At 37.5% G+C, this 26295-nt stretch overlaps 1 protein-coding gene across 1 annotated transcript in view; it reads left to right on the forward strand.

Moving 5' to 3' along the window:
* Positions 1–26295, forward strand: part of LOC145984115 (myophilin-like) — a 399095-nt gene that overhangs the window by 160195 nt on the left and 212605 nt on the right. The window contains exon 2 of the mRNA XM_083117549.1: positions 19243–19397. Within this exon, the coding sequence (XP_082973675.1) occupies positions 19243–19397 (155 nt within the window). The remainder of the gene's footprint in view (positions 1–19242; positions 19398–26295) is intronic.

The raw sequence follows: 26295 nt of genomic DNA on the forward strand, positions 1-26295 counted from the left end.
GGAAGATACAAGGTACCATAGCTACATAGAAGATACTATGGCAACTATGAGAAATGAGCTAACAAGTGTACAGGAAACTCTGGAATCGAAACTGCCTGGCATTACTGATATTCTAGCTATAGATCAACAGCAAGTTACTAAGCTTGAAAGCTTGAATACTGAATCAGAATTATCGCACTTCCATCATCTTATTGACGACATTCAGCGTAAATTAGAAACACTGCAACAGTCTACACCTACGCAGGATGACATAACGCAACTGCATGAAATTTTGAAAAATGCAGCTGATGCAACAGAACTCGATGCTATAAAATTGACTCTCACCACACTTCAGAATACTGTAGCTGCTTTGCCTACTTCTCAGGAAATCAGAGCTATGAGGAGAGCAGTACATCGAATTTTATAATCTGAGGATATCAAAAACATTCAAGCAGAAATTGCGCAAATCAGAGAAACAGTTGTCACTCTCCCCAACAATCAAATAATTAACGAACTACATGCATTATTTACAGAATCAGAAGTCAAGTACACGATCTTGCTACCCAGAGTTCTAAATTGAAACTTGTAGAAAAAGAGATTATTTCTAATATTACGTCACAAATTACTACTCTTGAAGCAAGTCAAGAATCTGCTTTATCAGGTTTTGCTACTAAACTTCACGATCTCAAAGAGGAATATAAACAACTGTATGTTGATGTAAAATCAAACCTAGCTACGATGAGTTGGTTCGTACTATCAACGAACACTTGGAATCGGTATTAAGCAGACTAGATGACGTAGATACTCGTCAATTTTATTCTATGGAAATTGTTAGGTTACAAAGTGTTCCAAATGCTCGAGGGCACTGGACGTACGCCAAAGCTGCCAATGTTTACAAATTATATCCGTACACTCAGGTACATGAATTTTTTGTTGATTGTAGTTTACGATTTCTGAAGTTTAGTTTTCTAAAACATGGAAAAAATATTGAAGTTCCTCAGTTTACTATAGTGCGAAAAGATTGTATACACAAGGCAGTTCAAATACCTATTGCATACTGGGATGAGTCTATCAATAAATATGAAGTACATGACGACGAACAATTATCAGTTTTTGATATTGAAATAGGTGACAAGCTAGTATTTGATATAAAGCGGTTATACCCTGAGGACATCCATTTTATGCGATATTCTCACTTCGAACTCGATGTCAAGACAAGATATAGTTCATGAATTACACAAACCAGCCCGTCGCAATTACAAGCGATTAAGTGTAGTAACAAAAGGTGTAAATGAATTCTTCCAGGCTGATCTGATTGAGATGGCTCCTCGTCTAAAGGGGGGGACTTTAAAAAATGTGGATAAGATAAATCATGGTTACAAATATATGCTTACAGTTATTGATACTTTTAGCGGTAAATTTCTCGTATCGGACAAACGGATTTCGTCAAATTTACAGGAGAAATTACTTACCGAATGCAGTTTCTTTATAGTTGTGGAAGTTCGGGGAAGTGTTTTCTCGCATCGTTCATTCAATTTTGCCGGTTAATCATCTTTTTTTTTCGATATAAATGTGTGACCGTTGCACGAGAGCTCTTGCATCCATTTACTTCCAGGTGGATGTAGCCTGTGCGTGATGACGTAATCCGGGCCAGTGTTTCCAAACATACGTTTATGTAACTGGTCACACGTTTAAATACGTATGATCGGTTGAACGTGATCAACGTTTTGAAAATGACGTGTGCAGGATGCGCTGATGCTAAATTGAACGAAAGGAGTGCTAATGGAACCGAACCTAACAGGCCTAACCTAACCTAGTAGGCATACCTCGTCCCCGTGATGGTCCTTGGGGCTATCGTGAGTTTTTGGGCTAACGTCAATGGTTTTTGGGGCTACCCGTGCATGGTTTGTGGGAAATAAGGAACAACAGTAAGTACTCGTTAATGTAGTTAACGTAACATTCTGCATTGCGGAACATTTCTTTAGGTGAAATAATGAATTTGTAACGAAAATAATGTATATTTCTTACATTAACGAGTACTTACTGTTGTTCCTTATTTCCCACAAACCATCCACGGGTAGCCCCAAAAACCATTGACGTTAGCCTAAAAATTCACGATAGCCCCACGGACCATCACGGGGACGAGGTATGCCTACTAGGTTAGGTTAGGCCTGTTAGGTTAGGTTCCATTAGCACTCCTTTCGTCCAATTTAGCATATACGGACAACGTCGGCTTCTAGCAGCAGCAATAGCGTGTATTGTGCTCTTGTGCAGAAAGCAAATGGCGGCAGCAGCAATAGCTCGTCGGAAATATATTTTCGTAGAAAACCACATGCATTCCCATTAAAATGGATCAAAACTTCATTCCCGAACACGTTTCCCACATTCGGACAACATCGGCTTCTAGCAGCAGCAATAGCGTGTATTGTGCTCTCGTGCAGAAAGCAAATAGCGGCAGCAGCAATAGCTCGTTGGAAATAGATTTTCGTAGAAAACCACATGCATTCGCATTAAAATGGATCAAAACTTCATTCCCGAACACGTTTCCGACATTCGGACAACATCGGCTTCTAGCAGCAGCAGCAATAGCGTGTATTGTGCTCTCGTGCAGAAAGCAAATAGCGGCAGCAGCAATAGCTCGTCGGAAATAGATTTTCGTAGAAAACCACATGCATTCGCATTAAAATGGATCAAAACTACATTCCCGAACACATTTCCGACATTCCTCCTCACCGGTAAATAATGAGCAATTGTGCCAATCGCGGATCACTCAATTTCGCTTATCTTGCACTTTCTACGCGTGGTGGGGTTGAAACATTGCATATGGACTACGGTGGTGAAACTGTGACGGCCATTTCCCGTGTTACGGAAGGGAAGAAGCAACCAAGAAAACTTACTCGATATGTCGCAAATATAGCTATTTTCGGTGAAATTAGCGAAATGTCACCTTCAGCAATGTTTGTCAATACAGAATACGTAAGTACGAATATTGAAATGAAAAGAAGTATGAAATTTCAGCTGTTTGTCCGATACGAGAAATTTACCCTTTTAGCAAATATGCATGGGCTGTTCCCCTATAATCCAAGACTGGTACTTGTGTTACCGAGGCTTTTAAGTTGATATTCAGTGAGGGAAGGATACCAAAATATTTACAGACAGATAGAGGGAAAGAATTTTACAATGCTACATTTGCTAAGTTAATGCAACAACATAATATTAAACATTATTCTACATACAGTGATCTGAAAGCTAGTATAGTGGAACGATTCAACAGAACATTAAAAAATCGCATGTGGAGACAATTCACTCTACAGGGCAATTATAAGTGGGTGCAAATTTTACCCGAGCTAGTTCATGATTACAACAATACAGTACACAGTACTATTCGCATGAAACCTGCTGAGGTAACCAAATCTGATGAGCAACGATTGATTTCTACTGTTTATTGTAATAAAATATACATACACTACCAAGAAGCCAAAGTATAAAATAGGAGATCAGGTAAGAGTCAGTAAATATAAACAGTTATTCGAGAAGGGATTCACTAAAAATTGGAGTACGGAGTTATTCTCAGTGGTTCAAGTTTTACCAGGGAATAGAAATACATATGTCATAAAAGATAATCGTAACAAAATATTGAAAGGGAGATTCTATGAAGAGGAACTTAGTAAAACAAAATATCTAGATACATATCTAATCGAGAAAATATTGAAGAAGAAAAATAATAAATTGTATGTGAAATGGCTAGGTCTGCAAGACAAAATTTGGATAGATGCAAACCAGATGATTCTTTGACACCAACATGGAATGTGGTACAGCGTTTACCAGATGTAGTGGAAACTAATAAGAAAAATAGAGAGTTGTTACCTGCTAACATAAGATGCCTCATTGCAGGCCGATCAGGTTGTGGAAAAAACAATTAGCTGGTTGATAATTTCTTGCTTGCCCCCAATTGGCTAGATTGGAAAAATAGACACTTGTATGTATTCTCAAAGAGTTTAGAACAACCGAAATACCAATAACTCATGAAGATGTACGAGGGACTGGACATAGCTACATTTGCATCAACAATAAAACCTCTCGACCAATGTTTGAAAAATTCTGTTGTGGTATTCGATGATGTTATTCTGTAAAATCAGAATGAAATTAGACATTTCTTTACACAGGGTCGTCACAAAGAAATAGACTGCTTTTATTTAGCTCAAACTTATTCCAAAATTCCCAAACAATTACTACGAGATAATACAAACTTAATCTGTTTGTTTCGTCAAGATCATACTAATTTGAAATATGTATACGATGATTATGTGGGAGGAGACTTAAATTACAACCAATTTTCAAAATTCTGTTCATCTTGTTGGAACAGCAACGATTTTGGATTTTTCACTATCGACATGACTCGCAAACCTAACAATGGTAAATTCAGAAATAAAATGAACGACTTTTTAAACGTTGAAACGATATAAAATAACCATTAATCAAAAAACAAAAATATGACGAAGCATAAAATAGAAGATAATTCGAAATTACGAGAGTACTTGTCCAAACGTTTCAAAGGTTGGAAATCAGAGAATCGAGGTTTTTACGAACAACACAAGCGTCAAGACCAACCTATTATCGATGCAATCAGTGTTCTTGGTAAGGAGATTAAGAGTGTGATAGAACAAAATATAAACCTCATCAATGAATTGGTACCTCTTATTGCTAAAAATTATGCAGATTTTCCTCCTACGCCATTATCTAGTATCCACACTCCTCTAGTACTTAAGGAACCACCTGCTAAAGCAGCTATAGAAGAATCAGAGAAAATCGAGTTGGGTCCCCTGGAAAGGGATTATTTGAGTACAGGAAAATTCGAAAAAGATGAAGTATTTGGATTGTATCCAACTATGGAGGGTAATGAAGGCGTAGTATGGAAAATTGGTAAGTCTAAAGTAACATTTGAAGGGGACAACATAAAAATTAATTTGAGTGGGAGAAACAGCTGGTACCGTAGGGCTATGGGAGCTTATTACCAAAAAAACAACCAAAAAATTTTACAGAAGATGATTATCAAAGTTACTCTGAAATTTTGACACTCTCTGATGCTTTGTACCAAAATAACGATGCTAGTCAAAAGCGTGTAAAATCGAGCAGCGGGGATAAATAAAAAAATCTGATTAAACCTATCTGGAATCAACTCAAAACCGGTAGTGGTATAAAACAATACAATACTCTACCTAAGGAATTTGTATGGGTAAACGATGTGAGAAAACTTATAGATAGGTTGCTTGTTATAGCAGGAGAGGAAAATGCTGGGAACAATAATTTGCATAATGAGAAAATGGGTACTGTAAACATGATTAGTGACAAATTAGCTAATTTTATTGTAAACGATCCTAAAGGTATAGGGTACTTAATTAAAATTATTAATACTCTACCTCCTAAATTCTGGAATATATCAGAGGGTCGAGGTTTAGTGAATGATATTATTAATAAACTTCCGTTCCAGTTACACGTACCTGGTTACCAATATTGTGGTCCTGGTACAAAACTTGAGAAACGAATAGAAAGAGGGGACGGGGGTATTAATCCTTTGTATGCAGCTTGCAAAGAACATGATATTGCATACAACACACACAAAGATCTGAATGATCGTCATGTGGCTGATCAAAAACTAGAAGAGGCAGCTTTTGGAAGATTAACAAGCAGAGATGCATCACTGGGTGAAAAAATAACAGCGTTGGGTACAACTATTGCTCTGAATACAAAACAAAAAATAGGGTGGGGTTTGTAATATAAATACACTGAAATATAATAATAATAACAACAACATGAAACCAAAAGGAGTTGTGTACCAAATACCGTATCATGATCTTAAAAATTTAAAACTTAATTCGATTTTAACTAAAAATCAACAAGAAAGGAAGAGGCAATGTATAGCCAAAGGGAACGGAATGAAATTATTACTCAGTACGCCAAAATTAAAACGATTGCAAAATGCAAGAAAGAAAACGCACAGTGGTGGATTCATATTCAGCATTCCAGCTATCCTGGCTGCATTGGGGGCTGTTGGGAGCTTGGCTGGGGGTAGTGCTGCTATTGCCAAAACTGGGATTGATTCGAAGAAGAATAAGGCAGAACTAGAAGAGCAAAAGCGTCATAATCTTGCCATGGAGAAAAAAATAGTCAGCGGTGTGAAGTCTAGAGCACTTAGAAAATTAAAAAAAAGAAGCACTTACCAACCAAGACATTGAATCTTTAGTTAAAATATTTAAAATTAAACACTTCAGGGGGTTTTCATGTCTGATTCTCTCCCTAATGGTAGTCCTCACTCTCGAGAATGTGGTGTGGTGAATTTGGACAAGTCCGAAAACGTTGGTACTCACTGGATATGCTATTATAAACAAAATGACAATGCTTTTATTTTCGATTCTTTCGGAGGGGTACCTTCTACAGAATTAATTCGTTACTTGAAACATGTTAAAATTTATTACAACGACGATCGTGTTCATGATTTCGATCAAATTATATGTGGCCATGTTTGCATTACGATGCTCAGAATTTTAAATAAAATACCAAACATCGAATTAAAAAAATTTCAAAAAGCTGTATTATATATTAAATATGGGAATTTTCCATCTCTCCAGCGAGACTTCGGTTTTGAAACTACATCTTCACGATGATATTATCTATCCAAAATCCATAGCTCTGAGAGCATTCTACAGTATGTATCTGATTCCGAATGTAACTACCTACAACAATACTATATTAGTAGGTAATGAAAAAATAATTATTCCTCCTGGACAGTATAACTTATCTACTTTACAATTTGAACTTCCAACCACTGTCTTGCTTTCTCAAAATTCTGTAACACACAGAGTAGAGATTGCAACTACCAATGAAACAGTGGACTTATCTACCATGGGGGAACTTTTAGGATTTGAGAACAATAGCAAATTAGAACCAGGTATTAGGCACGTATGTAAATTTATACCGAAATTCTTAGCTATAGAGACATTGAATATTAACTGTAACATTGCCAAAAGTATGATTATCAAAGCAGAAGAAAATTCGATTGGCAGTCACAAGGAGACAGGTATCATTGCTACATTTAAACCGAATTCGGAATTTATGGAACCTATCTTCTATTCCCCAATCCCACCAGTCTATTTCCCTGTTTCTATTGATAAAATTAATTACATAGAGATAACAATTACGAATGAGAAAAATGAGATCATCGATTTTGCCGATGCTAATAGCACTGCGATAATAGAAATATTTAAAATATATAAATAAATACCAAGATGGAAAATATCGAGAGTTATGAATTACAGTCCTTCCCTCCAAACAGAAGAACATTTGCACATTTGAATCAGCCCAACACAGAGATAAAGTATGAAATCACAGTAGGCGATGGGTTCATTCATCCACATAGATCTGATCTGTATATAAAATTTGATATTGTAAAACAAAGTAATTGTGAAGAATATCCCATCCCTGGGGCTAATATAAAACTTATAGATAATTTTGTTCCATTCTTATTTTCTCAAATTGAAGTCAGAAGGCATGGTACAGTGATTGACGGGATTGATTGCCCTGGAATTACATCCACTACAGTAGGGACATTGAAACTGTCCAAATCAGAGAGTGCATATTATAAAGTTGGTGGGTTCGAAGCTGGAACAAAAATTCAAGAAACAAGTCACACAGTACTGTTCCCCATGAGATTGCTGTTTGGATATTTCTCTGATTATAAAGAAATTATGTGGAAAGGTGGTTTGAGTGTCATATTTCGCAGAGCACCCAGTGATCATAATGCCATCATGAGATACAAAACTTTGAATGCAGATGGAACAGCTAATGAGGCTAGTTTACCCGAAGCTGCGAAATGTGTGATCCAGTCTATGGAGTTACGAATGCCTATAGTTGAATATGAGTCCAATTATGCTCTCAAATACAAAGCCAACATTTTGAAAAATCCTCAAATTCCGATTCAATTGTATACTTATCAATGCATTCAGAAGCCTTTGGAGGGTAAATTGTTTGAATTTGACCTTACTAATCAGTTCCAATCTTTGCAATATGACATGCCAGAGTTTGTAGCTGTGCTGTTTCAGACAGGGAGAGATGACAATCAGGAAAAGGATAGCAGCCAGTTTGGTAATTGTAAAGTTAAAAATGTGTATCTGAAGAATGGCAGAAATGAAGTATTTCCTCGTGAAAATTACAATTTAAACATTGCAGAACAAGATTATTTAAAATTATATGAAGCTTACAGTGCATTTAAACGAGCAACTGAAGGTAGCATAGACATGTATTATAATCCAGATGAGTTCATAATTCACAGACCAATGATTTTAATCAATGCATCGAAATGAAAATTAGTAGTTATAAATGATCGAACTAATATAAAATTGATACGTGAATTTCATGAAACTCTACCGGAAAATACTACATGCAGTGCAATTTTAATTGGGGAGAAATCATATATTTATGACGTAAAAATTAAAGAGTGATAGAAAAATTGTAATAGTATAGTAGAGAATAATATATAAAAAATTAAACTACGTCTAGATTTTTTTTGTTATTTTCAAAATTTTAGTTTGATGTTAGGTTTATTTTTTTACACATGTGTTGACTGCAATTATTATTAACTTCTAAACTAAAATGCCCCCAAGGCAAAGTATGGATTCCACACTCGAGAATACACCTTTTGTCGTCATGTGGATCCAGGGCTAGTTTTTTTTATTTTATTCGTTGTAATCTCATGGTTTGAGCTTTGTATTCTATTATCCTCTCGAAGTATCCTCGACTGTGAAGAAAGACAACAAATATAATCCTGGAATGTTAGTTTGTTTTCCACAGTCTCTTTGCATGTTCATTTTGCTTTCTTCGTGATGGTGCTCTCTGTTCTGAATGTATACATCTTGGAACGCAAACCAGCGAACTCAACCATAATATCACCGTTACACTCATCTTTGAACTTGCCGAGAACTTTCTTGTTGTGGGAAGGAATTCCAAATCTGTTGGGTTGAAGATAGGAAGAAGTGTCGAAATACCCAAGCATGGAAGGATGTTTAAGATCTTCGTAGAGGTTAGATGTTTGTATGTTATAAATAAAACTATCAGTGTCCATGTACAAAATTGACAGCTTATCATTATAAAAAGGTTTCATAATATTATAGTGAAATTCGAACATGTACAGTTTCGACAAGTCGAGAACCGTTGCGCCAACGTAAATAGGTTTTCTGAATTTTATCAATTTTATATCTAGATTAAAAAGTGTTAAATTCTCATTGTAAATTTTTCGCGATTTGAATCTAGGATCAGATACTAATTTTCTACATTTATTGTTATCCGAAACCAATTTTATGTGTACATGCTTTCTGACGTTCTCCATCGTCTTTCCATAAACGGCATTATTCATTAGTTTATAAAAATCTTTATCTAATTCTGAAATGGCAGCTATTGTGTATCTCGTGTTGGTCTCAATATAAGATTTTAACCATGCAGAGTGTTTGAACTTGAGAATTCTTCTCACATTTATTACCTGAACACCCTCCCAATCAAAAACTGGAGATTCTTGTAGTGGACGACATATCTCTCTTTTCTCTCCAGAGTTAACATAAGCTTGCTTTGATTAGAATCAGGTGGACATTTAATTTCTGGAGCCGGAGTCAAATCGGAAAAAGTAGCATGCAAAGTATTTGGAAATTCAATGTTCACCTCAATGAACAGACCAAATTCACGATCGTCGAAACGATTAATATCAATTGAAGTAGGATCCAGCCACTCGAATCCTCCTTATGGAAGTTTCTGTATCATTGCAAACCCGTAGAGATTGTTTACGTCAGCGCAAAATATGTAATTCGATGGTCGATTTGCATCGTATTGATTCTCAGACATGTGAATATTGTTTGCCGCGTATCTCTGCGAACATTGCACCATCCCCCCACGTATCCCCCTTTCTATAAAAAGTAACATGTCCACATCCGATATCAATTCCAACTTGATCCTGGTCTGGAGCAACATAGCAGACCACGCCAAACCAGGAAGACTGTAGAAGTATGCTGGATCTAATTTATAAATATTTATTGCTGTTTTTCTAAACACTTGGAAAACATCAGCAAGTATTGTTTCGTCTAATTTGAGATACGCATCGTGATAATCGCCGAGAGTATTGCATCTCAATTCCTTCCATATTAATTTCGCATGTTCGTATTCTTCGTTCGTGATTCCGGTTTTTTTCAGTTGACTGAAGAATTCTTTTTGAGATGGGAGAGTGTCATCGTCAAATTTAGATTCATCAGTTACATATTCGTAAGGATAAATGCCTTTACGTTTAATCAGCTCTAGGTGTAGGTTGGGAAAACTAGCTTTTTGTAATTTTAAACTGTTCGTCAGTAAGTTTACTCGCTAAAGCATCGAGACTTGCCGATAGGAATCTAAAAGAATCTAGAAACCTCATCTCTATGATTTCATTCGTTGCTTGAATCTTAACTTTCTTACTTATAGAAATATAACGCTATTCGTTTGAGCAAGAATATCTATTTTTTGCGTATCGTATCCAAGATTTCTAATTAAGAAATGGAAGTCGTAATTGGATCCATTCTGAAAAAATATTGGTACGAATTTGGGCTTCTGGATCTTGAGGTTGCAGGTGTTACATATTCCACTAATGTAGTTTCCGGTGAAGTGATTGTGGTGAAATACTTTCCGATTCTCATTCGTGAAATGTTGATCGCACACTGGACACGTCTCAATGTTATTGTAAGATTGAAGTTCATCGCTTGATAGTGGAAGCATTGTGGAAGCCCATGTTCTCAACATCCTCCCCCATCTTTTTGATAAAGAGTTCAATGACATTCGGTCCGCGATATATATATGGTTTATCTATCCTATCTTGCCAAACAACAACATGTCCAAAACTATTTGAATCATGAACCTGGTACGGTGTTGTGGAAGAAAATTCTGGATCCGGATCGCAATAAGACAATGGTTTGAGAAAAGCCTCAAAGTCCGCAATGATGATGGCCGGATGTTCCAACAAGGCCTTGTGCATTTTAAATTCTTCGAATTCATTTGCTTTGGGCATCAACATGCGAGCCGGTCTGTTGACTCCACAGTAGACTTTATGTTCAGCAAGTTTTTGTTTGGCAATTTCTTGATTTTGGATATCTTGGTAATTACGTCGGTCACGATCCTCGAATACGGTTAAACACCTTGAACAAATTTCGATGTGTGCACAATGCTTGGTTGCTTGGCTTCTGACTAAGCGGGAGAGTGAACGAATTAGCGTGTAATGATAAACATCATCGTCAGCAATAAGAAGCAGATTAATTTCCATAGCTTCGTCATCAACAATATTAGTTATCCTAACAGGATGCACAAAATACGTAACTGAATTATACGAATATACATTTATAGGTAATCGTTTTCCTTCTCTATTTCGTACCCTGTTTTCAAACTTTGTTATGTCGGAAATAGCAACATGGTATTCGATGCCTGTCATAGCATATTCAATCTCATCGATATATTGTGTGTAGTGACTAACTCGATATGGATGATTTGAACGATAAACCGGGTGAAGCGCTGCTAAAATGCACCATATGAAACACTTACCGTCAGTGTTATAAATATTTAGCACAGCTTTCTTATGCTGAATTTCTACCGGAAGTGGAACGTAGCTCGAAGCAGAAAAAGGTGTAAATTTGTTTACATAAGCGATTAACCTGTGAGGACTTCCGCATAGAGACCAACCTGATCCCTTAGCCTCGAACTCATCGTGTTTCCTAATCAATTCACTAGTAAGATTAGAGAAAAAACGTTCAAATTATCAATGTCTGCCAAATAAAGAACTTGGTTTCTTGTTTTGTGAAAGAAAACATTTCTTGTACCATTGGGTTTCTCATATTCACAAGTTAGATCAACATATACTTTTATGCAGTTGTTTTCTAGTTTATTTTTCAGAATATTTATGATAGATGTTTTAATTTCACTCAATAAACTAGAAATATCACAGCGTGGGTTCGAGGTTAAACAGAAATCCTGTAGTTGGTCGTTGAATGCAGATCTAATCGGCTTTTGGTCATTAGACATCTTAATTTCTTTAGAAGTAGAAGCTTCAGTTTCAGGATGATCAATTTTTCTTTTCAATGTTCCATGTCTAGTTGATGTCTTGCAACTTTTCATGTGTTTACTTAAATTAGCAATGATGATTATTTTTTCGCATTGAGTACAAGGCCTAGTAGGTAACAAACGATTTATTTTCGAACCTGCTTCAATGCATCTTGCCCTATGCTTGCTAATATTAGTTTTGGAGATGAATTTTCCACAAATGACACATTCGATGAAAGTGGTAGATGACATTTTTTTTAATATGCTTTAAGTAAATAACAATAAGACGCACAATCAAGTCAAGATTCAAAAAGACAATTTTAACCTTACGATAATTGATAGAATGTAACTTAAAAAAGACAATAGTTATAATTATATTTTTTTCAGCTCTGGTATTTATATATAAATTTTCTCCGAAAAAAATACAAAATTCAATACAAATACAAATTCATACAAATTCAATCTGTATGAAAAAACAACTTGACCAACTTCAAAATAAAATAATTTTAGCCATTACGACAAAATTTTCGGCTATGTTATTTATACAGAATTTCCAGAGACAATAGAAGTAGACCGGAAGTAGACCAGAAGTAAATTTGTGTGGGTGGGCGTGGGTGTATACTTAAAAAAACAACAAAAAACCTGGAAAAACTCACAAGTGTCTGTCAAGTGGACCGGAAGTAAACCAGAAGTAAACCGGAAGTAGACCGGAAGTAAATTTGTGTAGGTGTAAGTGTAGGTGTGGGTGGGTGTAGGCGTTACGTACTTTAACTCGAAAGAAATTATGACACCCGTACGAAGTACGAGATGAAAAATCACAGAGTTGCAATAGTATAAAATCGACAAAAACATTATCAAAATAGGTTTTCCATTGTGGTTAAATTAATAAAAACAATAGGCCTCGTACCATTCGTACGAAGTACGAGATGAAAAATCACAGATTTGCAATAGTATAAAATCGACAAAAACATCGTCAAAATAGGTTTTATATTGTGCTTATATTAATACAAATAATAGGCCTCGTACCAAGTATGGCGCAGAACATACCCGATTACCCTACTGATAAGGAATGATAACTGAAGCAGGGGGCAACGGAATATAGGTGTGTGTTTATCTCGCACTCTCTCATCCTCCGGAGTCTAATTTTCAGATAATGTTGGGTTTGTGTCAACTTCAGCGATTTTGTTGCTACAGATAAAAATATAAGATCATGATTTTACCTATTCACTTATGATTTCAGGTTTAATGCTCACTGATATGACACACTGACTGAACTAGCTTATGTATTCACATTCTATGGATGCGTGATTGTATACGTCGGACCCTCGGATATTATCAGTACTTTTTATTGTTCATCAGACCTCATTCGCATAATTTTTAAGGACCACCAAATGGAGAAATCATAATAAGAAACAGGTTGGTGTTTATTATTCAGTCTTCGAACAACGATAGGCAAACGTTTTGGTCATCCTTTGAAAGTCACCGAAGTTCCTGGGTTCAGGTCTCGACGTGGATGTCCTTTGTGAATGTCCATCAAGTCTACTATTCCGTTACAATAGCTACGAAAGTGATAACATTTCATTTTGCTTTTTTCCTATCGTATTTTTTATAGCAGGTCTTACTTATTCGTTTTTCTTGGACATTCTGATGAATTTCCTGCAATTGCGTTGATGCCATTGTGAGTATTTCTGATCATAAAATTTGGAATTATCGTTATGGAAAGAAATTAGGTTAGTGCCATTTTATAGAACCTTTACCTTGTATAGTGGTCTTATTGGTACTTCCTTGATGCCTCAAATCAATATTTTGAAGAATGGTACTGGATACTTTTACGTTTATAGAATTGGCCAGAATGTAAAACGAATGGTACTAGATACTTTTACGTTTATAGAATTGGCCAGAATGTAAAGAAATTGTAAATTTATTACAATGTCATGTGTTACAATACATTCATATAGAAGAATTTTCCAGTTTCTTAAATTCATTATAAAATGTTGCTTTCAAATCTTTAGGATCTTAACTAGCTTTCAATTATTTGACAGTAAAATATTTATTCTGTGGGAAAATATGTACTGCATGACTGATAAAATTAAAAATGTGTCATTCCATGTCAAGTGGCCTAAATTCAGATATGGTCCCTGCTCGACCATCTTCAATTTTGATGAAACTTCTACAGTTTGTGCTTAAGTATCCCACATGGATACCTGCAAATGATCAGATTTGTAAGTAGTTTTGTTGGTGCTCCAGGGCTGCTGCTGTGAAGGTCACTTTTTCAAGGCCGTGGCATATACGAATGTTGTGATGAATTCGCCCTAAACAGTAAGCAAGCTGTCACTACTCAATAAATTGCTTTCAGAGGCTGTTCATGGGCCATGGCCATGCCATAAAGCTGCTTAAATTGTATCCTATCTGCGCCCCTAAAATTTACTTCATAAATTTGAACCCATTTTCAGAAACCTATATCTAAAAAACTGACACTTCTAATTTGGTCATTGTTAGCATCAATGGAGAGAGCAAATCCAAGTTGTCTAAAAACCTTGTTTCATTTTGGCATCTAGCTGCCATATTGGACTGAAAATGGTGGATTTCGTATTTTCATATTGCTTGTTTCTCGGCTATTTATCAGCCGGCCCCAGTGGCGGAGTTAGTACATCGCGCTACGGCGCCAGGGGTCCCGGGTTCGAATCCTGAATGGTCATGTATGTTTGTGAGTGTCCATTCATCAGTTTCATGACTCATCCCCATCTTCGCAAATTAGCCAAAAGTGGCACAAGAAGCGAAGTAAAATAAAGCAAATCAATCAATCAATCTCGGCTATTTATCAAGCGAGTCCAATTTTTATTTTTTAAAATTTGAATATTCTATAAATAAGATCTTCATTTTTTTTTACCAATTTTAGTCTTTAATTTGAAAAATAAAAATTATATAGTAATATGATCAATTTATGATTTATTCAAGAAATTCACCTGTAATGCAGGATTATGCGGTTTCTTAAATCAGGCATATCATATATGTCCGACTTCACGCCGGGGTAGGCCTTTTATGGTGCAGGGTGCTCAGAAAGTAGCTCGTTCTGATTTCGGATCTCGGCCGTTTCTGGGCTAACGATGACAAAATCGGCTGCTTCCAGTTTGTACCCAGCGGACATGTCGGTACAAATAAAAATGTGGGATTAGGACATATGCGTATGCCAGGGACGTCTAAACCACTGCTCGAAGGGTCATATCGGGCTGACAGTTGCTTCTTATGGTAAGCAAGCTAGAGAGCTAGCTAGTTATATCATATAGATCCTGCTAGGTAACAACGTTAGTTTAGATAAAAAGTATTTATACAATCCTTTAAACTTCAGAATTATTGTATCTTAGAGATAAACCTAAGAATATTAGCTCAAATAGTTTGATTTCTTCGTAGTTACTATCTGAGTACAATATAATTTCTAAAAATCTTCTTTAAATTTAAAATTTCAAACTTTACACAGGAAAAATTGGGATCACAAGAAACTCAAATCTTGAAACTATAGAAAAAATATATAGAAAAATCTCGTTTATCCGATAAGCGGACTTCTCTTAATCCGGACAGAAAAAGAAAGCAGAATGCAAGGTTTTAAATGTGGCTAGAAGTCAACAAGAGAACTTCCCAATGAAAAGGCAGTCAACCACTGATGAAATTCTGCTTCCCGCAGTCTTTGTACTGTACTGTATAGTGTATTTAGGCCTATGGCCTTTAAATACACCATAATAAACGTGTTTTGTTGCTATAAACTGCGTTTTAATGCACTTTCTACTGTTCTTTTAGGTTATTTCATTTCATCCGGACTTTCGTTAAACAGGTCAACTTATCCCCCATTACTTCGGATTAACAAGGTTTTACTGTACTTACCAGCTAAAAAAAATTGTAAACTGATCCTAACTCTCAACAAAAACTCTACGCAGTAACCTCATAGAGCTTCAACATATAAAAAAATAAGAAACTTCTTGCCTCAATCTAAACGTTCACACTATTTATACAAATTATTGCCCCTCAAGGAGCATAACAAAATATTACCCGTTCTCTCCGCACGCTTTTCGTTACATAGACCAAAAACAATGCTTCGCTCTTATTGGTCAGCCTAAAACCCGCGCTTTGTTCTGATTGGATATTAAATTTTCGACTCCCCCCCCACTCGAAACTTGTGCGGACTTGTTTCTCCTAACTACATTAAACCCATTTCTTGCTAAAGCAGGAAATCAACATTCAGTAACACCCTTGTAAGTTCAAAACAACATCTACACCGTCCTTCTTTCTTTTGTTCCTTTCCCCCAAGTCTGCCCGTGTCCCATATATGGGCTCTGTCCTATTATATACTCACAAAACACGTTCAAGGTCATTTTACCTACCCTTGTGCACCGCCGTCCTTCGACCCCTTGTTCCTTACTCTCGAGTCTTACCGCGCTCTGTATACCTCATCTTTCTTATTGTGTCCACGCAAAAACACTTTCAAGGTCATTTTCTTTCATCGCCTTTCCCCGTTTCGCGTTACAAGAACGCAAACTATTCAAACAGTAACAATACTGTATTATATTATGTGTTTCTCTTGTTTATGTATTTCTATTTTTATTTGTATTTTTATTGGCTACCTTCTGTAAAAGGGGAAAATTTCTCTGTTGAAGGAAATAAATAAATAAATAAATACCGCGGCTTCTCTTTCACTTTACAAAAACCTTTTCATTAAATCTTTATTTTGTACATTTGAAAAACCCGATGTTCTTCTTTTTCTTTTATCCTTTACATAGGCAAACTATTCACTGGGTAACAATACCACAACTTCTCTTTTGCGTTACAAAATCCTTTTCATTACATCTTATTTTCTACTGGGTTCTCTTTCGCTTTACAAGACCTTCTCATTAAAATTCCTTTTCTATCGGGTTCCCTTGCGCTTTACACTTTTCATTACATCTTCTTTTGTACACTTGAAAAACAGATGCGTCTTTTCGAGTATACATTTTCATCTTCCAAACAGCTGCGCTCTTACGCTTGCACTATTGTGAAAAACTCTCGCATCATTCACCTTTGACAAACTCTTTTATTTTATAAAAATACTAGCTGATTGCCCGGCGTTGCCCGGGTATTTATTTATCCCAATCTTCTATTAGACAGGAAAATAATGAATTCTAACTATAGTGTAAAATAAACTTGGAGTTGAACGGTATTGGGAGTGTGTCTATTCATCTTAGCGACCCCGAAAACTATGGATTCCACATTAATATCGGTCGTTTTCGATTTATTTTACATTTCATCCCCTTCCCACCCCCACCCCTAGATGTGCCAGGGGTGTTTTGGAGTTGAACGGCATTGGGAGTGTCTCTATTCATCTTAGCGACCCCGAAAACTATGGATTTCGCACTAATATCGGTCGTTTTCGATTATTTATACATGTCACCCCCTTCCCACCCCCTGTAAGCTTTGCAGGGGTGTCTTGAAGTTGAATGGCATTGGGAGTGTCACTATTCATCTTAGCGACCCCGAAAACCATGGATTCTACACTAATGTCGGTCGTTTTCGATTATTATTACATGTCATCCCCTTCCCACCCCACCCCTAGGGGTGCCAGGAGTGTATTGAAGTGGAATGGCATTGAAGTGTCACTATTCATCTTAACGACCCGAAAAGGATTCCACACTAATATCGGTCGTTTTACATGCCACCCCCTTCCCAACCCCACCCCTAGGAGTGCAAGAGGTGTCTTGGAGTTGAACGGCTTTGGGATTGTTACTATTCATCTTAGCGACCCCGAAAACTATGGATTCCACACTAATATCGGTCGTTTTCGACTATTTTTACATGTCACGATTCTGGAACGATTCTAATGCCGACCACCGTCATTTATTAATTTATAACATTTCCTATATATACCAGTAGAGTAAAATTACAATGTTAAGCACTGCAAAATATCTCAATGGATGAAGTTTTATAATGTAGAAAATCCGGTGTGCTGGTTTTCATATTATAAGTGACTTTTGAAGCACACTATAGTTTTGTGAAGACCGAAGAAGTCTGCAGGATGGCGGTAGGTAATGTGGAAACGAGACTTTACTTCACAATCTTAATATGAATATAACATTATCATAACATAGACCTTAACTCTACAACAGTGTATCGTAGAGTGACATCATGTTCATGGGTTATCACTAGACCTCGGATTTTAGGTTTTTTACCTATTTTTTTCCTTTACAAGTATGTAAGAAATAATAAGTTATGTCAGCGTTTCGTTAAAAAACGCAACAACTGATGACGTTTTATAGTAACTAAAAAAATCTATTTTGCTTGTTAGAACCTATTTTAAGTTTATGCGCCTAAATGAAGCATTTTTTTAGGTTTTTATATATTTTTAAAGGTTTTCCAGGATTTTTATGTCACACAGAGGCATTTGCTTTGTTTGGTCACTAAAAAATTCAATGACGAACGTGTTTGAAACATACTCTCTGTCGATTTCCCTTCCTCCAAGTCCTTGGTAATTTTTCAAAGCTCTGAACAAAGCAAAATGTCTGGTGCCACTGTTACCTGTACAATCCAAAGTGGTCTGATCTGTGTGGGTTTGCTCACTTTCGCGTCACTTCGGTTCTTTGTGGCATTCATGCGTTGCAAACTAACATTTCAGCATTGAAGTTTGCACCACTTACTATGTTTTTGTTGAAAGATTAATTTCAGCATAAAAGATGATCCTCACAGACAAAATTGCGGAGTTTGACTGTGGATAACATGAAAACAGATTGGTGCCTAACTATACGGCGATGAGTGGATTTTAATAGCAAATTTCCAATGGTAAGTCTGCCATCGACGTAGGGTTAGGCAACGCACATAACGTTATGCAAAATAGTGCGTATTTCAGGATGTAGGTTTTCCATTTTCATTGCCCGTGACTATACCAAATCAACATTTTTCAGGAATTTTGAACTATTTTAGGTTTTTTGAACCTACTTCAAGATTTTTCGAGCCTAAAAAGATTTTTAGGACATATTTTAGAATTTTTAGAACCTATTTTAGGAACCTAAAAGCACACTTTTTAGAACCTAAAAATCCGAGGTCTAGTTATCACATTGATACTTTAGTTTTCCAATGAAATAATGATATATTTGATACTTTGAAGTTCATGTCAGAATGACAAATTTTGTTCCTTATTTTCAGGCACAAGCAAAATTCAACCTTGAAAGAGCAAAAGAAGCACTGATCTGGGTTGAAGAAATGGTGGGAAGACAAATGGACATACCAAGGCCAGATGAAGGTATAAGAGATCAATTGGATTTTGCGGCAGGATTAAAGGATGGCGTTGCCTTATGTGAGTAAGTACCATGTAACATATTTTTAAATGCCACAGTAAGTTTCTGATTTGCCGACGTCAGTTGTTACTCGTTCATTACTCTTAGCTTACTAAAAACTTCAGGAAGAAAAGTAGAATCCTATTTGTTATCTTGGATATGACTCAGACAAGAAGTTTTCCCCCAGGAAGAGGAAGGTGGGACAAAAGGCACTAAGGTATAAAATCTGGCTGCTTAAGGTAGCACCGACTTTCAAATAAATGTGAGCTTTAATTGACACGTTCAGTGAAATTGAGTTCTGAACCACAATATTTTGAAGTTCTATTACGATACAGGAATGTATTTTTAAAAAAATATTTATTGTTATATTCAGCAAGAAACACAACGATAATTTTAAACATTATAATTATGTAATAATTACGTTTGAACAAAAATTGGAGTTTTTTCCAAACCTATCTACAAGCCCATAATAGAAACTCAGTTCCTACAAAATTATTTTTCGATGAACGTTCATCGTACACAATCTATCTATTGTTCACTGCAAGGTACTAAAATAATCTTTACATTGCGCAAGTCGTTCACCCAACGGCAAAATAATCAGTAGGCGAATTGTTCATCACCATTTTAATTCGAATTGTTTTATACAATGTGATGGTATGAATTGAAATAAAAACGTCAATAAGTGGAGGACAACACGTGCTTCGAAACAACATAATTTCATTCCTTAAAACTACACAGGATGTAGAATAGAAAAGTAATGAAATTAGCGATGGACATTTCGCCTACTATTATCTTTGTCTTTGACTGTACAATCACGGACACTTCTGGGTTGTAACGAACCCACTGACTTTCAATGGAATCATTACAACCCAGAAGTGTCCGTGACTGTACCAGAGAGAATTAATGCAATTTCTATATCCTCTGTCAGTGAGTAAAAAGTGTAGGCGTACACATGTTGCAGCAAGTCAAGCCAATCAAAGGTGTTCGTGGCTTAATATTTGAACCAACATTCGGCTCCGGAAATGAAATTAGAAATGACATAGTGTTATATACCGATGTTGTGATAGGAACAAATTCCTGCAAGCTCAGAGACGCCATGATCATTGGCTTTAATGGCAGCCACGCAGACCCTTAGATGAGCCGGTTGACCCACGTGACTTCAGGTGAGTGGTCAGCGGTAGAGGAGTTCAGCGTCGCGAGACTGCCTTAGATCGACTTCCGAATTAGAGGCCGAGCTCTAGTCCTGAAGCGGAGACTGTGTGAGACTCTGAGCCAAGTTAGACTTCTAATACCTAGTTAATATGAACATAGCGAAGAGGTGTAGGGTGTAAGGTGAAAGCAGGCGAGATTGGCAACAAATATGTAATGAAGAAATGGATAAAATAATGCAAATGGAGAAAATGTTATAACAAGGAATGCAAATGAGGCGTTAGATCGTGAAAAGACAACTGGACGACTAACTGGTCAGAATTTGTTTTTAAGTGTTCACAAATTTTTCAATTGGAAAAGTAACATTGTTCTATTTGTACACAAAATGCCAAATTTCGGATACATTGGGTTTCATGAAGGGATGGGAGAGGTGTTTTTAATAGGTTCGAATTCTTCTCAACAGAAATGAGAAATTTTATTTGCTGATTTAGAGAATGTTCTTGCATATGGGATCACTTATAAAAGATCCTATTCTGGAATGAAAACCTGTTCGTTAATGTGATGGTTAAAGCCACATAATCACGGATTTGTTTACCTGCAGGGATGTAAGGTGTGTTATCTCAATATCGTTTTCTCACAGCACACATTTCACAGCTGATATCATAGTCAATAAAATCTTCTGTGGTGTTTCTTACATGGAGAATTGACCGGTAGGAAGACCAAGATGAAGATGGAGGGATAATGTTGAGATGGGCCTAAAGGAAATTGGTAGGGATGGAAAAGAGTATATAGATCTTGCTCAGGATAGGGACAGATGGAAGGCCTGTGTTGCTGCAGCCATGAACCTTCGGGTTCAAGAAGGATAGAGAGTTAGTTAGTTAGAATTAATCGGTGTTTTGACGTTGTTTGTACTGAATATCGACGTTGACAACCTCACCTTTTATCACAGGGATACAGTACTACACTTGTCCACAAAATTAAAGTAGCACATAGTAAAGTGCACAGTATTAAAACAACAAACATACAAGCGTCTCTTTTGTGTGGGAAACAGCTCAAAATGGTGTAGGGATAATGTTGAGATGGACCTAAAGGAAATTGGTAGGGATGGAAAAGAGTATATAGATCTTGCTCAGGATAGGGACAGATGGAAGGCCTGTGTTGCTGCAGCCATGAACCTTCGGGTTCAAGAAGGATAGAGAGTTAGTTAGTTAGAATTAATCGGTGTTTTGACGTTGTTTGTACTGAATATCGACTTTGACAACCTCACCTTTTATCACAGGGATACAGTACTACACTTGTCCACAAAATTAAAGCAGCACATAGTAAAGTGCACAATATTACGTAAAACAACAAACATACACGCGTCTCTTCTGTGTGGGAAACAGCGCACAATGGTGCACCATTGCCATCCAATGTGACAAAGAGGCTGGCGCAGTGCCAGTCGAAGGGGAAAATACCTTTCCTGTCCCCATACACAGTTCACATTGACTCTGGGCAGCTATTGATTCCTGGACGGTACGTTTAGCGTGTGTATCACTGGTGGTTCAACGTGTACCTCATTCTATACGGTGAACTGTGACACGAAGATGTGTGGACGACTCTTTACGGTGGAGAGTGACAGGAAGACTCGAGGCGGGGCAGTCGTAAGCGGAGGTGGTGAGGTGGCTGAAAGTGAATCGTTCTATTGTGCCACAACTATATAAGGTAGCAGTTTGTAGAGACCTAAACTACATTCTAAAACCCGGGCAAGAACATTCTAGAGCAACGTCACGTGGAGAGAACCGGATGTGGTCCTCTGAGCACAGCGATATCCTGATAGGCCAACACAGATGTTGGCATTGGACCTCGCAGCATCTACAGAAACTTTGATATCCAGAACAACAGTATTCTAGAGGCTCAGGCAAAGAGGTGTTGTGTACGATAGGAGACCTGTGTCAGCTCGTGTCATAAAAGAAGACACCTGTAGAGGTCAACTGGACTAATGGATAGACTATACAATGTGATGATTTTAATGTTCTCAGACAAACTTTTCATCTTCCCGACACCTTGTCATCCATGTCCAGGCTGGGATTCGAACTCGGGACCCCTGGCGTCCTAGCGCGCTGTGCTAACCACTCCGCCACGGAGGTAGGCTTAGATATTTTGGAAGACTGTTCTGATAATATATTTGGACGAAATCAATCAAAAGACAATTACATACGGTGGACTTATCATTTGGCTAGGGCTGTGCGATATCGATTTTTTTATATCCACGTTCGGTATCGATTGGATATCGATTCGATATATCGAGTATTGAAAATATCGACGTCGAAACCGATAATATCGATATCGGCGATACCAACAGATCCAAATATTTCAATTTGACGTTTCAATTGTAGTGTTACCCAGGAGAATCAGAGAATATTGTTGTTCTTTGGAGGAAGCTAGTAGGAGTCCCATAAAACAATGGAGTCTACGGTTCTTAACCACACTAATCGATAAACCGAAAATAAGCGAGATGGTGGTGTTGCATTCCTTACGTACAAGTTAAGTCAAGCACAAGGTTGTTTATTCATTCAAGCATAGCGCCCGTTCGTGGGGGCAGAACTTGGGAGATGATTTGCCTCTGATTACATGGAAAGCAAATAACGTGCAACAACCAAAAAGAAAGTAATACTAGTACTTTATAGAACTTGCTGGTTGCCTGAGTGTGCCCAAGTGTAAGAATGGTATTGAGACATCATGAGACGAGACGAGATTTGGCAGAGCCTCAGTCTCGTCTCGACGTGTAAATGACTCGCTTGATCTTAGTATCGTTTTGATTTGGAAAGACCAGCCAGTCTACTACAAACAAACTACGAACTTTTTCGTAATAACCCTTTTTCTGTTTGACACACCGTTTAGACGCTATGAGCAATAACAGCGCCAGAAGTCAACTAGTCTGCCACCTCAGCAAACAAACAAACAAAAATACTAGACAAATAAGTAAATGCTCTTTTAGCCTAAATGGATTGGCATATGGTGGTTAGATTTTTTTCTAAAAGTAATCCCCCATCAGAAAATATTCCAGTCCCTCTGCCTCTCCACTCATTTCTCTTGCTTCGCCACTGTCTATGAGCCTTCGAAATACAAAACTGTATCCTGAATATACGTATCCAAGCAACATAAGTTTAAATTTGACACATTAGATTCACGTTGTAATTCCTACAAACAAAGTACAGGGTGTCTCGTGATTACAAGCCGACACTGACTTCATTGTTTGTAAACGTCGTCCTAGTTGGTAAAATGCTAATAATCTGTGCGAATGTGTGGGTACAAGCCGTCACTGACTTCCGTGTTTGTAAACGTCGTCCCAGTTGGTAAAATACCAATAATAGAGTATGAAAAATCAGGAGATCTCATTGCTTTTATTGAACATTCTACTTGCTTTAACAAGGAATACACCACTAGTTTAGTATGTTCTACTACGTTACAATTACTGTACACTCGTACCTGTTAAACGAGGTGTTCAAGGTGTATGCATCCTTCCATCTGGATGCAATACTGTACGCGATTCCGCATTGAGTTTCGAATTCTTTCGAACACCCCCGGATCATTTCTGAATTGGTCACAAGCATGTACAATTCTCTGTTCCAGTTCTCCACCGTGTCAACGGGAGTGTTCTACACTACGCTTTTGAGGTGATCCCAGACACAAAAATCTAATGGATTTAGATCCGGTGACCTTGGAGGCCACGGTACGAGCCCGCCTCGACGTATTTATCTTTGATGATATCTGCATGTTAGATGTCGTCTCACAAGTAGCAGCAAAATGTGCCGGTGCTCCATCATGCATGTACCACATACTCTGACGTGAATCAAGAGGAACATCCTCAAGCAATCCTGGAAGATCATGCAGCAAGAACCAAAGGTACCTCGGTCCATTGAGTTTTCTTGGAAGAATGTGTGGTCCAATGAGACGATCACCTAGTACCCCTAACCACACATTCAATGAGAAACGTTGCTGATGTGGTGCCTCATGAACAGTATGTGGGTTTAGTCCACTCCAAACATGAGAATTATGAAAATTAAAAATACCATCGCGTGTGAACCCCGCTTCGTCTGTAAATAAAATGTTACTTGCAAAACGAGGGTTGAGTACAACCTGTTGTTGCATCCACTGACAAAACGTCACTCTAGGAACACAATCCGTATCACTGAGACACTGAACTCGTTGGAGGTGGTAAGGGTAGAGTGAATTGCGATGTAAAATTCACCATACACTACTGCGGCTTACTGTCACTTGTGAGGCAATTCTCCTCGTCGAGGTTCCTGGAGAGTGTTCTACTGCTTCCAACACCATATCCTCAACTTCAGGCGTAATGCGTGCAGGTCTACCTGCTCTCCTACCATGTTCGAAGCCCCCATGTTCTTTGAGGCGCTGATGTACCCTAGTGCGACTCTCGGAGTGCCTTCGAGCAGGGTATTTTTCTTAGTACAAGCGTGCAGCCTCCCGTGCATTGTCGTTAGCCAAACCATACACAAAATGCATATCCACATACTCTTCGTTGCTGTAAGGTTCCATTTTCACTACGCAGTCCAGCACAACTGACGTGACTCCCACAGTACGATACGATTAGACTGTGTACTGATTGTATCCATACAACGTCACCTCTCGGGAATGTTCTGTTTGATTGCAACCCCACCTGTCGGAAATGTTCTGTTTGATTACAACGCCACCTCTCGGAAATGTTCTGTTTTGTAAACAAAGAGAAAACCTCGGACCGCGCAAGGAGTAAAGCACTCGGTGTTTACAAAATACAATCAATGACGGCTTGTAACCACATATTCGCACACATTATTAGCATTTTACCAACTAGGGCGACGTTTACAAACGATGAAGTCAGTGTTTGCTTGTAATCACACATTCGCGAATATCTCGAAAACGGCTCGTTTGCAGACCCATGTTTACTGAGACTTTTTTGCTTCTATTATCGTGTACTTTGACCTGTGTCAGTTCCCTATTACTTACGAGACACCCTGTATACGACTTACCTACAAATACTCAAGTAGATTTCCGTTTGCTATGGCTGATGTAATAGCAGTAAATTTGGTGGAGGTAAAATTTCCAAATGTCATATCAAAGTCACGGCTTCGTCTCGAATTTACAGAGGCCTACCTCATCTCGATTTATGAACATTATTAAATATATCAAATATCAGTCTTGCTCCACGAGAAAATCTCTGTTCCAATGACGTTGAGTTGAGTTGAGTTGGTGTTTTAAGTCCACTTTATGCACAGTAAGGCTAATCGGGACTGGACCTACAGTTTAAAGTGGGATCCGAACCACTTGTGCCTCCACCGGGTATCGAACCCGGGACCCCTTGATTACAAGGCGGCGACGTTACCACTGCGCCATCGGGGAGGCCCTGTTCCAATGACGTATTTATGGAATTTAGTATGGTTCGAAACCGATGTCCCTGTAAATAAGCCACTATCCTTTCCTTTTTCTTATTTCATTAACACCATTATCATCAATAGCCTCTTTTCAAATCGGCTCTTTTGTCTCTCTGATTCAACTTTGTTTAATGTGCTTGTTTGTATCGTGTTTCTTTCTTAGGATGTGCATTACCTCACAACCTTAACTTTACCTCACGGTATCATGAGGTCATAATGAAACCGATCAGGAACAATGGACATTTCCAATACGACATTATCATACGTTTTAAATCCATTCATTGTATGGATAATGTTTTTAATCCATTATATGGATAATAACATAAAAATGAGACGTGCAAATTATCTCGGCTATATTT

Source organism: Lepisma saccharinum, chromosome 2, assembly GCF_977018435.1.
Source record: "Lepisma saccharinum chromosome 2, izLepSacc3.1, whole genome shotgun sequence".
Classification (NCBI taxonomy): Eukaryota; Metazoa; Arthropoda; class Insecta; order Zygentoma; family Lepismatidae; genus Lepisma; species Lepisma saccharinum.